Raw genomic sequence first — 14,124 nt, forward strand, 5'->3', positions numbered from 1 at the left:
CATGCACAGTTTTAAGGCAGCTTTAATCGCCTTTTTGGTAACTTCATGACTTAACTGACCACGACTTTGCATGCACGTAGTTTATTTTGCGCTTTGATATGAAAGGATACAGGCTACAGTGCACGCCGGCGCCTTTGTGCCTGCAATTGAAGAGCCGTTTTTTTTCCGTGCTCGCTTGACTCTCGCCTGGTGCTGAAGTGAAGTGGAGCGTGCGTCTGAAACGTCTCCCATTCTCAGTCGTTCTACGACTGAATAAATGCACTTCTTTGTCAAGAGAAAAAGTGACAGACGCAGCAGTTGTGATTGGGGTGGCCAACACTAGCCCTGGTTCGCTATTTGAGGATGTTCAATGTGTGTAATTTAGGACATCTTTCTTTGAAACTCTACCTCAAGCATCAAAACCCCAGAGTCTTCTGTTGAAGAAAGCAGATAAAAGTGCTATTTTTTATATAAAAATGAAAAAAAGTGTTTAATGAAGCTGCCAGCTGGGTCAGTTTCTCAAACTAGATAATCTCTGATGTACTCCTCATCTTGATGCATTTGGACCTATCCACTTTCTGTCCTGGTAAGATCTAGTTAGATTTCTTTTTTCAAAACACATGGAATATCTGTCCTAAGAACAAGAGATTGATGACTTGTCCCTGGTTTTAGTAGTTCCACAAGAACACATTTTTTCCATTCAAACTCTTTTGAATATTTGCACTTGGTGTGAAAGGGTCTTAAAAACTTGTGGGATTTTAAAGGTCCACTGAAGTGCCTTGAAACACGCACCGTTATGCTATGTGGTGACATAATTTCAACTGTAACAAGAAGACAGGGCGGGATATATTGAACAGCCCCGCCCCCTTTTTAAATAGCCAACAGCGTTTCGCTTATAATATCACAGCTTGGGCCAGAGCCTTTGAGCTTGGTAAAGCCGCATTTGACAGTTTATGACAGCCACAGTCTCATAGGTTAGCCCTTTAGATTCAATATTAAACTGTTACTAAAGCAAAACAGTTATTATGATGCTGAGGATGAAAATTGTGTCATTTATATTGGTGCAGGGCACCAGTTTCATCTCTTCTACTCGTTAGTGGCGTTTGTCTAACCGTTCCTCCACCTAATCTGATCTAAATCTCTATAAAAATATAGCATTCTGTGTAGAATTCAAATGGGTCCGATACATTTTGTGGTCTGCACGACTCGCACATATGATCTGCTCTTTACTATCGTGTCTCTGGACCGGAGCAGACTGTGTGCGTCTTTCGACCCAATGGAAAGCATATTTACACTGTCTGAATCGTTCCATATCCCCCTTATAGTGCACTATGAGCCATTCAGCATACAGAAAATAACCTAATTCTGTTAACAAGTGACCTATCAGCACTTTATTTATAGTCTATTTGTCATATCCCCCTTATAGTGCACTATGAGCCATTCAGCATACAGAAAATAACCTAATTCTGTTAACAAGTGACCTATCAGCACTTTATTTATAGTCTATTTGTAGTGTAGGGGGCGGGACACTTCAGATTCTAGAGAGCATTTGATTGGACAATGTTTGACGAGAAGCTGAAGTGCAGGCCAGGGCATGTCATCAAAATCGTTGATCCATATTGGCGGAAGTGAGAGACTAAGTTTTGAATGCTTATATCTTTTAAATGTGAATTGTGTCATTGTTTTGGAGCACACTAGCTTATAGATAACCTTAAGGCTAACATATTCATACTAAAAAACAAAAAACTTCAATTTTGATTTCATGGGGACTTTAAAGCCATGGTTCGTGTATGCGTGTCTCGTCACAGATTCCTACCTTTGGCCACAGGGGACGGAGTCGGCACATGGTGTCCCCATCCTTGATGGCTTGACCGAAATTTTTCATTTCCATGAACAGCTCTGCCCGCCTAGCCAGGAGCCGACATTCACAGGGCTCTGTGGAGATGAGAAGGGGTTTTACTAAAAAGAAACAGAACAGAAATTTAACTACAGAATTTTAAGGAGGTTGTAAGCTAGATCGCTGTGGCTAAAACATATTAGTAGACTAATGTATTATATATTGTATTACACGCCATGGTAGGGCTGCACGATAAATCGCATTGGAACAGCATTTAATACACAGAACCGTAGTTTACTGACAAGCTACGCAATATCGCGTTCATAATCAAATGCAATTCATCTGCGATTATTAATGCGAAATTGCGTAGCTTGTCAGTAAACTACGGCTCTGTGTATTAAATGCCGCTCCAACTGAAAGCACATGATGGAGATTTACTACTAATCACAGAACCGGCTTTACTGACAAGATGCACATGACAATCGCATGCGATTTATCATGCAGCCCTACTCCATGGCATAAACTATAACAAAGAAACTACAAGGTCCTGAAGGTCCATACTTCTTGATTCTAGCTAAAGCAATAGGGTCTGCATAAATAAAATGATACTGAAAAATGATAAACGAAAATAAGAAACTATTGACTTCAGACAATAATTTTTTCCTTACAAAACAGATAAAACATTTTTATGAAGTGACTTATCCAGATGTGTACCAATTTTTTGTAGAGTATGTCTACACAAGAGGGGTGATGAAAAAGTAGGAACACTTATTCACTCCGAGTCAGACTATAATTAATGAAGAGCATGACTTTTTTTCCTTAACTCATTATAATGATAGCGATCTAAAAGTTACTTTTAGAGCCTGTAAATAAATATTCTGACTTAGCCAGCTATCTAGACTTTACCTATCAAACTAACAATTAGAAGTCAAACTTCCAATCATCTACTAGTGATAAAATGTGTGCTAATTATTCTACAATTGTTGATAGCTCTTGCACATATTCAGCACTAGTGTTGTCAAAAGACCCGGTATTTCGGTACCAAGTCGGTACTCAAAAAATGTTAACGTTACGGTACCAGTTTTTTTTAAGTACCGGTGGTACCGAGTACCCGGTCAACCCGGTTCTTGATGCGCTATCTGAAAGCTATCCTCTTCCAGTGTTGCCAAGTCCGCGGTTTTCCCGCGGAATTGGGCTGCTTTAACACTGTTGCCGCAGGTTGTTTTTCATGTCCGCGGGTTGAAAAACGACCGCATTAACGTGATATTTAGCCCCTGGAATGCGAATTTTACCAGGGGATCCCCGCCAAAACATGCGCATTTTATCCTCGGAATGCGATTGGACGGGTTTTGTTGTGTAAACCTGGCAACCTCTTCTTAAAAGCAGTGGCGACCTCAAGAGGAGGAAACGCATCAAACTAACAAAACACCCCGATCTAAAAAAAATCCTTGGGAGAAACCAGGCTCATTTGGGGGACCAGTTCTCTTCTGGCCCGAGCGAACAAACAGTGTGGTACTGATTGGTTTCAGGCATTCAGGAAGCTTCCAGCCACCAAAGTCCATGTATTAAGAATTTCATTTGAAGAGTTTATCTAAAACGAGTAAACAAATTAACTTTAGATCTTTAGAATTAATTCTTAATTTGCAACCACAATATCAATGTCATGTTATTGTCACATCTAGTTAGTGTTTACACAACACTCTAAAAACAGAAAAAAAATTCATGCATTTTGGCCATTAATTTCCACAAGAACAAGAGCTGCACGACTAATCATTAAAAGCTTGTGATTTCAATTCAAAACTCCATGCAAACTTATTCCTCAATGACTACGATTCTGTTGTCTATTATGGCTCTTTCACATTGCGTCAGCGGAGCAAGAGCAGCACATACTTTTGTCACTGCCCATGTTACAGAACGACATGGTCAGCGGTCACACTTTCAATGTGATTCATTATATGGACTATGGGAAGCCAAACACACGAAAGTGGGACGGCGCGGCACGCGACCTTTGACAAAAACCTTTGTTTTTTTAACTTTAAACCGCATAAACATTTCATTACACCAAATACACAAAATAATGTTCTTTTTAGCAGCATCATATGACCCCTTTAATATCGTAGCTTGTTGGATAGTAAGTCACCCACTAGAACTAACAGGTTGACAATAACTGGTTGTTAAAAAAAATTATTTTCATTGAATCATTCAAGGGGTTCTATTATGCTTTTTCATTTTTTCATCTTTAGTTAGTGTGTAATGTTGCCGTTTGGGCTTAAAAAAAAGATCTGCAAAGTTACAAAGCTCAAAGTCCATTCCAAAGTGAAATATTCTCTTTAACAGAAAATGCTTTAAGAACTACAAAAAATAGCTTGTTCGGACTACAGCACACTTCTTCCTTATATGAAGACACAATATCACTCATTTCAATAATTTCTGCCCACGAAAAAGGGTGTGAGGCCTGGTTGAGCTGCACTAGAGACCATATAGACTATACATTAAAAAAAATAAAAAATAAAAAAAAACTATTCTAGAACACCCCAAAAACCAAATCAAGACTTCGTAAAAGAGCATAATTAGGGATGTAACAATTCACTCAACTCACGATGCGATACACGATACTGAATTCACAATATGATTCTTACAATTTTTTTGGGGGTGCTTTTTTTTTTTTTTACAAAAGATTAAAGACAAATTCTAAATGAAAAGGTGTCCTTTTATATTGCTTTGTAGGGATGTAACGAGTCACTCAACTCAATGCGATAAAATTCACGATACTGATTTCACAATACGATTTTGTCGACTTTATTTTAACAAAATAAGATTTAAGACAAACTCTAAATGAAAAGGTGTCCTTTTATATTGCTTGGACAAAATGCTGCACATTTCTTTGTGAAATTTAAATGTCAAATAAAACGAAATTGAAATTTTAAAACAAACCCCAAATCAAATAAATAATACAATATAATACAAATACAAATAAAATGAATCATATAAACAAACTAAGGCTTTGTCTGTGCTCTTTCCATTTAAAATTAGAGGCAACCACTGTATTTTAATCATGATCCAACCCGTTTTTAATCTAGATTAAATTGTATAATTTCGAAATTTGAAGCAAAAACAGAATGGTCTGACTTTAGCTTTGTGAAACTGAGATGCAAATTCACTCTCTGACAGCAGGTGGCACGTATGGAACAGTGGCAATTAGTGGTCGACCAATATGGGTTTTTTGACTACTCAACTAGATTCGACTAAGTCTGCAAGGTTTGTGAAATTAAATGTTCATTAGTCATTCAAAGATTTGTTTAAATGATATAAATGCATATTTGCTGAATGCTGACGGCAAATGAGAAAGTATTATAATGTTTGCCTTTCTATTACTAATAATATTAAAGCAATCGTTATACTACTTTTTTGTATACATTTTAATTCCTTTGTTTAACAGTTCTATCTGATTATTAGATAGACTTTTATCTATATTAGACAGAACTGAATGACGACAACGAACAAGAGGGAGAATGTGAGCGGTGTGCGCTCAGGCGCTGCCGTTCTCAGCGCCGTCAAAATAAAAGTCTGTTTAATATATCATGCAGCCTTTGAAAACGGTCCAATAATGCGTTTCATGTTTTCTCGTCAGTGTAATGTGCAACTTCCAGTATTTTGCTGGTTACTCGACACAGGCAAAATAAAATTGAGGATTTTTTTTTTTTTTATCGAGTACTTCAATTGAATCGAGGAATTGTGACAGCCCTAATGAGTTTATGTGAGATTGATGAGATTATTTTAAAGTGTCCTTATTATGCATAATTACATACAATTACCCTAAACCAAACCCTAACCCTACCTACAGTAAGTACATTTAAGTACTGAGTAATGAACTACAATTACACTGTAACCAGAACACCATAAAATAAAGAGTAACCGAATATATTTAGGCTGATTTGTTTTATGTAGATACAATGTAATTTAAACTTCGTAGCATCTGTGACTCACAAACTTCTGGAAGATGGATAAAATATAACTGCTATTTTACTAGGCCTAGGTATCAGTAACTGTAAAGCAACATATGAACCAGATCGCAAAATCAGAGCAGCACCCAAGGGCTACAGCACTGTGATTGCCTAATTCACAAATGAATCTACTTCCCCTTCATAGGCCACACTAACATGTCCATGCTTATGTTCATACTTGTGTAATAATATACCGAGGTGACACTTCACACCTTTAGGAGCAACTGAGTCAGACAGAATTATGATAATATTTAATGTTTTAACAGCAAGATGTTTGTTTGTTAATAATTTAGCACCATGGCAAGAAACAAGTAAAAATAGAAAACAAACAATAAAAAAAAAAAAACTTTAACTTGATTGATTTCATAAAGTTTATTTGTGCTATACCAGTGGTTGCCAACCCATCGATCACGATCGACTGGTAGATCTTTATCACTATCCCAGTAGATCTCGAAAATAACTGAAAAATAAGTACAAAAATACATTAAATTTCTCCACTTTTTGTACAGTATTTTTTGTACTTATTTTTCTTGTTATTTTCGGGAGCTACCATGACAGCAATAATAATAATAAAAAATAAATAAATAAAAAAATCATGCCTGAGTCTGTAAGCAGGACATTAACAGAGGCCAGAGACGCTGAAGACGGACGCAAGAGGAGAAAATACTGTACAGGCAGAGCAGCTCACTGTTCACGATGAGCAAAATATAGGAAGAAAACATAAATATTGAACTGGGGGTGAGGGGTTATATGACTGTATCACTGAAGGGAATTGACTGAATTGTCTTGAGAAAACTTTCGATGGCAATGGCATTTTCTTCTCTTACTTCCATATAAAGTAGTATTTATAAACGCAATGCTGCTTTGTTTACAGCAGTAACCAAGGAAACACTATATTGCTGCTGCTCCATAAGCGTTACCTGCTGTCACAGAGTGAAATTGTGAGTCATTCAGACTTCCTGCTGTTTTTGTTTTTAGCAGGTATGTTTTTATATAGCATAATTTCACAAAGCTAAAGTCAGACCATTCTGTTTTTGCTTTAAAACCTGTAAATCTGGGGCTGGGTGATAATTCGATGACCATAATTATCGATAAAGCGATATGAAGAGTTCGATAAATGTTCGATATAATGTTTATGCGCCAAAAGCGCAACGAAACAGCGGACCGTTTATCCGCTTGGATCAAAGTTCAAACTGCTGCGCGGCGCGACCTCACTAAAGCAGATGCGTTTACTAGGTCACGCGACACTAAGCAGCGCTGTGAGATCCAGTGTGAAGCGCTTTAATTCAGTGATGAACACAAATGACTCCGTAATTTAAACTAGTTTAAAGCCAAACAGGAGAAACACTGTGTGCAACGAGACAGTCAGAAGGCTTTTCAATCTACAAATCGCTATCATTTACCATGGATTTACTGTAGTAACACTCACTGCACCATGGTATTGTGGTAGAAATTTGGGATATTCACACTGAATTTTATTAAAAGAATAATGGTATATAATTGTAGTATGTATTTGTGATTAAGCTATAGCATGTGTGCATTTATACTGAATGTTTTTAGACTACTGTTTTTCATACAAACAGGCTACCTAAAAACCATATAGTTATATTTTTACCATGATATTGAGGTGCTATAGAGCTCCGGAGGTTGACGTCACACACTCTAAACTCCACCATTTTGGCAGGCAATCAGGAGAGCGCTAGAGCAATGTATCGACAGTTGTACAACAATAATTTAAAAAAAAATTAGATTGCCTCCATTTGTACCCCTCCAGGCTTTTGTAGACGTTTAAAAAGTAATGTTAGGAGGGAAAGTTGATGAGGTAGTTGTAGATATCAGGATACTGCAGGTCAGGAAATCTATCCGTTCCTTTATTGATACACGTTAAAAGCACCACGGGGGCATTATAGGGATCTGTTATGCTTAATCTATTAAGTTTTGCTATGTACAGGTCTATGTCTTTTGAATTAAAGTACGCAGTGAACTCTGTTGCCTTGAAACTCATGCTGGCGCCATTCATTTCATATTCGCTCCCGGTGTTCTGGCGACTGGCTGGTCGCTCCCGCTTCACAATTAAGTGGTGCTCGCGCTAACGCCAATTCTGTCCGTGGTTTGACTTCGGTAAATCAGTTTTGGCAAATACAAACTACGTGATTATTTTTCATGAGTGCAACATCCCGCCGTGCAAGAAAACAAAATAAGGGAAGCCATTTTTATTGCAAAATAGAGAAAAAAACATTTTACATGTAAGCTTCTTAACCTTGTAGTCTATCTTATTTGTAAAACACACAAAATGATTATCAGGCAACCCAAATCTGTTTCTTGATTTGAAACAATACCACTCATTAGAACATGCAGAAACTAATAAATTTATTTTTCTATTTAGATATTTATTTTGTTAAGGAAAATTAATGGTCTGGTTTGGAGCAAAAATCTGGCTTTAAACTTGAAAGAAATAAAGATTTGACATTTATCGTGATAATTATCGATATCGACTGATATGAAAAAAATTTTGATTATCACTATAATAATATCACAATTATTATTGTGATCATTTTTTTGGCCATATCGCCCAGCCCTATGTAAATCTAATTAAAATCAAAAACAACTGCTCATGCAACGTGTGTATCATCTTTGTTTGGATCATGATTGAAATTCAGTGGTTGCCTCTAATTTCAAATGCCTACAGATTTATTTTTAAATAGCCAATAAATAAATTTGCTTAAAAAAATAAAATAAAATAAAAATGAACCATTATCAGAATTGGCCAATTTGCTAGTTAAAAACAATTAAATTAAATTAAAAAAAAAAGGCCTTAAATCTGAAATGGCCATTACAAATCATCATAGGTGCATCACTAATTAAAATACTAAAAGGCCTCAAATTGGAAATACATTCTGGGCTGCCTTTATCAATTATTTAATAAGTAGATCTTGTCTTTCATAAAGGCAGAGGTCAGGGATCTTGGGCTTCAAAAGGTTGGTGACCACTGTACTATATCCCAATTTGCCTTTTTAACAGGAAGAAACACACTGAAGAATATAAGGACTGAGTCCCATCAGTTCAATTCTCATATCAGCCAACCATTAAGAGCAGTGAGAAAATAACAGAGAAATGTTTCTCAGCATTAACAGGATTTGATATGACTCAACTATGTTTCTGAAGTCAGAGACTGTATCAGCACTGGACAAGAAGGCAACATATGCGTTTACTGTCAAACTGCCTGAGCAGCATATTGTGAGATAAGAAAACATGCAGCCCACAAAACGCCTACATACAACCATGTGAGAGACCAGAAGATATTTCTGCCAACACTCACAAATATAGCAGCGATGTTCACTATGACACAAGCTCAGTTTTCTGCTTTTTTATGCTGTCTCTGTGAGTGACCTGCTACTGGATCTATGTCTGCGTTAGTTGCTTTTCCTCCTCTGCCCAACCACCCCTTTAAAGCCCCGTTCACACTGCCAGCGACACAGCGACATGCTCCCATTCATTTTCAATAGAGAGCTTGCGACTTCCTGCGACACGAGCGACAGTGACCGTTGGCGACAGAATGTGGGCGTGTCAAGCGATGCGAGTCAAGCGACAAAAGTTAAGAAATGTTTAACTTTATGCAAATTAACAACGAATTTCGCGAGCGACAACCAATAGGAGTGAAGAATCTGTCAGTGGCACTCACACGTCACCGTCTCGAGTGCAGGCAAGACAGGACAGATTTCCTGAGCGATTTCACTGTTTTATATGATTTTACTGTAACCACATACATGGATATAAAAAATTATGCGTAGAAAAGAAACCGTTGGCTGTCTAAGTGAGTTTGATTCATACATTGATGGTTCGAGTTGTTAATTACATGATGCAGTGAGCAGTTTAGCACCGGTTAATGATTTAATGCACGCGCACTGCTGTAGTTTATAACACAACACTCTCCAACAGCAGAATGGTACTTTTATTTCTTTTAAGTCTAATTCCTAGTCATAATAGAATTATATCTTAGTTTTACCGGCAATATACAGTTTGTGATTGTATTTTATATGTCCAGATGTGCAGTCTACCAATAACATTAGAGCTACAGCAGTAGGAACGCCCACAAGTGTCTTCACAGCACGGAGTTTAGCGACATGCAGCGAAAAAGTCGCTGGCAGTGTGAACGGGGCTTTTACACATACAGCTTGGAATTTAAAGTGCAGACAGGCAAAATTAGGTCAAGCATGATCTGTAGAATTAACGCATCCTCATCAAGCACAAATATTTACTAACTAGTTTGTGAAATGCATAACTTACTGTAAAGTTAATAAACAATGACCCCATAAGTTTCCCTTTTCAATATAAGTCCAATATAACATTAACTCCGTCCCTTAAAACTGCCATGTCACTCATGCTTATCACATCGGTCACATCACATTTCCTAAGTCAGCATAGTTTGACAGTACAGTCAGTAACGTAGCACATTGAAAAGTATGTATCTTTCTGCAGTCCAATAGAAGGTCACTGCGGTGGTGGCTTGAGACTGCTGAATGGTTATTTAACGCTATGTTGTCACCTAGTTGGTGAGACGCAATGCTATAAAGTAAATAAACAATGTCCCCGTCTTTTACTCTCACAATGAGCTTATCATACTGGTTTGCTACATTAGTAAGGCCCTATGATTTCCGCAATGCAGAAAACACGGACGGAATCGCGGAATGCAGTCATAAAAATGGAATTTACTGTATAACACGGAATTTCACTGAATTTGTCATTTTTTATTACAGGGCAGTACACTTAAATCAAATTGCGATATATACTAGTGTCTGTGAATATTAAACTGCAAAAATACTATAGACTAAGATGCGAATCTTCATGTTCTGCATGTTCATTTGATTACCAGAAAATACACAACAGAATTTGTGAAGAAAAAAAAATACATTTCATAGAAATTAGGCTATTTTTGTATTATTATTAAAATAAACTTGCCCCTGTTGGATTGGCAGTAGCTTGCTTGCCCTACACAGATACCTTGTTTATTTTCTTAATTCAAGTTATATATATTTTGTTCTATTTGTGCTTTAAAGTTATTTATAATAAGTGAAGTGGAGTTTACCATTTAGTGCACTGATGTCAGACTCATTTTGGATAATAAAGTTTATTGTTAAATTGTTAAATACCCTGCCTCCATTACATATCTTTGTCATGTCATTATAAGTGTTTGATCATCACATTTGAGTGATCATTGCAAAAAATGTGTTTATGTATATAATATATTCTGTTTATGTATATACTGTATTCTACATACAGTACCAGTCAAAAGTTTGGACGCACAAATGGGAAGTGTGTCCAAACTTTTGACTGGTGGTATTGTACTATAATTTACACAAAGAATATCAAAATCTTTATTAGCCGTTTCAGTTTTTGCAGGAAGGTAGATTTCCAAGAACAGGAATGGGCACTCCTGAACTAGGACATCATCATTTCCATTTAACATTATGTATATATATGGAAAAATCTTTTCATGTATATAGAAAATCTTATCAATGTCTGGCTAAGCTGTTGGATAAAGCATGCATCCTTTAAAAATGTCTTTGCTATTCAGTAGGTTCATTGAGGCTATGTCTCATTTGTGTCTCAAAGGCTGTGCATTTGTAGGTCGTAGCCTATATGTCAGCTGCATACATTATCGAGGATGTCTCGTTTCAGAAAAATAACCATTATAAAATTTGACTATTATTCTTTGAAATGTAATAGCCTATGAAATTAGAGACAGCATATATTTTTCACACTTCAGATAATAAGCAGGTCCAATGCACTGACCTACTTTTGATAAGCCCAGATAAGACCTAAAACAAGAGTCTAACAGCCACCTAAACAAAATTATACAAACTTTATTAACAAAGTTCATACAAAAGTTCTGCATTAATTCAGTATTAATCATTATTGTGCCTAACTGTGTAGACAGAGCACTGCATGTTCAGAAGGCTTTGGGTTGGGTTAATAACATGCAACAAATCCAAAGACAATGGATGTTGTTTGCTAACTGCTGTGACTAAACATTGATGTACATATTCTCAAACAACCTGACAGCCCAATGAACCCCAATTCAAACCAAATTTAACTGGTTTATGTAAATTATATTGGTCACGTTACAAAACGGTGTCATCACTGAGAATGAGAAGCACAACGTCGCCCCTGCGGCTGTTCCATCAGTCTCGGAAAGTAGGTCAGTTCTTTATAAAAGGCCGTAAATGTAACCGTCTCTTACCTAGTTCAATCGCCGTGTTGAACTTCAGTATTGCGTTGGATAAGTCCAGTTTTTTCCAAAGACCTTCCCCTTCCGACCAGTATCGTCTTGCTTTGCTTTCCGAATTGAACCATTTTCCAATCAAGCCACTGATAATAACATTTACTCTGAGTCCGTCCACAGTAAATTGCCTGGGTGATTTGTTGGTTTTTAAACGGCAGCTTCTGCACTCTTTTGCCAGGTCATCTTCCAGACAGCACTTACAGAAAGTGTGTCCACACACCAAAGACGTCGGTTCCGTCAATAAGCACTTGCAAAGGCGACATGAAAACAAGTCTAAGTTCTGCTCTTCGTCTATCTCGTCAATCTCAAAACATCTGCTTTCTAAGGTAGAGCCCACGCTTATTGTCTTACAGTCATTCTGCTCTTTAGTACGGATCGTATGCGCTATAACTTCAACTAAAATCTGCAGTTCATCAGGTCTCAGTGCCTGGAGGTTTGCAGCGATGCAATACGATCCTGTGGGATGTTTGCAATTACACATTTTTTAACAATAATATTTTGGTCTAAACCTAAAGTAATCTTGACAAACTATACATCATTTGAAAGGTTTCAGACTCTAGTTTTCATATTTGGTGACTGTTTTTCAAAGAAATGACAGAGCAATAGATAAATGATAGATTCTCCATTTCTGATGTGGTGCCAAACACACTCTTGTTCTATACATCAAGCGTAACGCCTGTTTCACACATACTCCGTCTGCAGTGCGTGTGCGTTGCGTTTTTTTTAAGCCTGTTTCACACATACTCCGTCTGCAGTGCGTGTGCGTTGCGTTTTTTTTAAGCCTGTTTCACACATACTCCGTCTGCAGTGCATGTGCGTTGCGGTTTTTTTACGCACCTATGTTAACGGATTAGAGCTTTCACACTGCACGCGGTCGCGGTCCGTCAGTGCATTCCAGGAGCGGCGCGTCTGCAGCAGTGCAGCGATCGTTTACGCACCGAGTATTTTTGCTGTGCTGCACGCGCTGAATTAAAGTGACAGCGCTTTGTTCGCGGTAAAAATGAACATGGATTGAGACTGAAATGTAGTAATTTCACAATAAATAGATATAATTAAAGTCTACTGTGTTTCACGGGCTTTTTGGCTAGGTTTAAAACAAATAAAAGTGCACTTTTAGATATAAAAGGCAACATATGCACTTGTGTCTTGTGGAGGTAGAAAAACAAAGTTCTTTAAGACCCGCTGGACTGTTTGTAATAAAGATTTAAATGTAAAAGGCACGAGAGCCGACTGTTTCTGTCAGTGGTAAGTTTTAATTTAAAATATTTGTGATAACCTAACACAAGAAAGCTATATGCTGTATTCAAATGTGTTTCCACTTGCTTGAGCAACTTAATACACACATCTAAAAGACAAATGCATTTAATACGCTGTTTATATTAATTGAGTTTAAACGTGAATATGTCTGAAAGATTGTGTTAACTGTACTGTGATAAAAGAGGATCACAATGCTGAAAAAACACTTTCAGTATAGGCTAACTACGTTTGGATTTGAAATCAAAATAATGGATAAATGTTGTGTTTGTGGTATACAGCCGCGGATCAGGAGCGAACTGCAAACGCGTCCTGTGTGAAAGCACAATGAGTCCGTGCTGCTTCTGCACCGCATACGTAACGCACACGGACCGCATATGCACTGCAGACGGAGTATGTGTGAAACAGGCGTAAGCGTTAGTTCTGGCAGGTCACGTTAGTAAAGCTTGCATCAGCTGACTCTCAGCTGATCCCCATCTACCTATGGGAATACGACACCTATCTAAGCATTCATATATAAGGTCCCTCAGTATTATCAGCAGTTTTCGCATTGCTCAATAGCTAATTACCCTCCTCCATCCCCAACTCCTCCTTTGTCAGTCAGGATTCAGTCTTCTGATTATCCTTTAAATCAGACTAATTCTAAAATGTGTACATAAAATTATTGAACTTTAACAATATCTGCAATACATTTATGTTGGTTCTGTTCTGTTTACCCTGGGGGGTTATCGCTGCTCTCCCTGCTCTCATCCATGCTAGGCTGCATG

The 14,124-nt window shown here is 37.4% G+C and overlaps 1 protein-coding gene across 2 annotated transcripts in view; it reads right to left on the reverse strand.

Annotated features, from left to right (window-relative positions):
* The window catches only part of lonrf2 (LON peptidase N-terminal domain and ring finger 2), a 35,040-nt gene extending 22,486 nt beyond the window's left edge, over positions 1–12,554 (reverse strand). The window contains exons 1-2 of one of the 2 annotated variants that reach the window (XM_016447338.1): positions 12,062–12,554; positions 1,796–1,914 (exon numbers count right to left, since the gene is read on the reverse strand). In XM_016447338.1, the coding sequence (XP_016302824.1) occupies positions 1,796–1,870 (75 nt within the window). In that variant the 5' untranslated portion in view covers positions 1,871–1,914; positions 12,062–12,554. Of the gene's footprint in view, positions 1–1,795; positions 1,939–12,061 lie in introns of both variants that reach the window. The other variant, XM_016447339.1, reaches the window with a different exon arrangement.
* Between the last annotated feature and the right edge of the window lie 1,570 nt (positions 12,555–14,124).

The sequence above is a fragment of the Sinocyclocheilus anshuiensis genome, unplaced genomic scaffold (genome assembly GCF_001515605.1).
Source record: "Sinocyclocheilus anshuiensis isolate Anshui unplaced genomic scaffold, SAMN03320099.WGS_v1.1 scaffold832, whole genome shotgun sequence".
NCBI lineage: Eukaryota > Metazoa > Chordata > Actinopteri > Cypriniformes > Cyprinidae > Sinocyclocheilus > Sinocyclocheilus anshuiensis.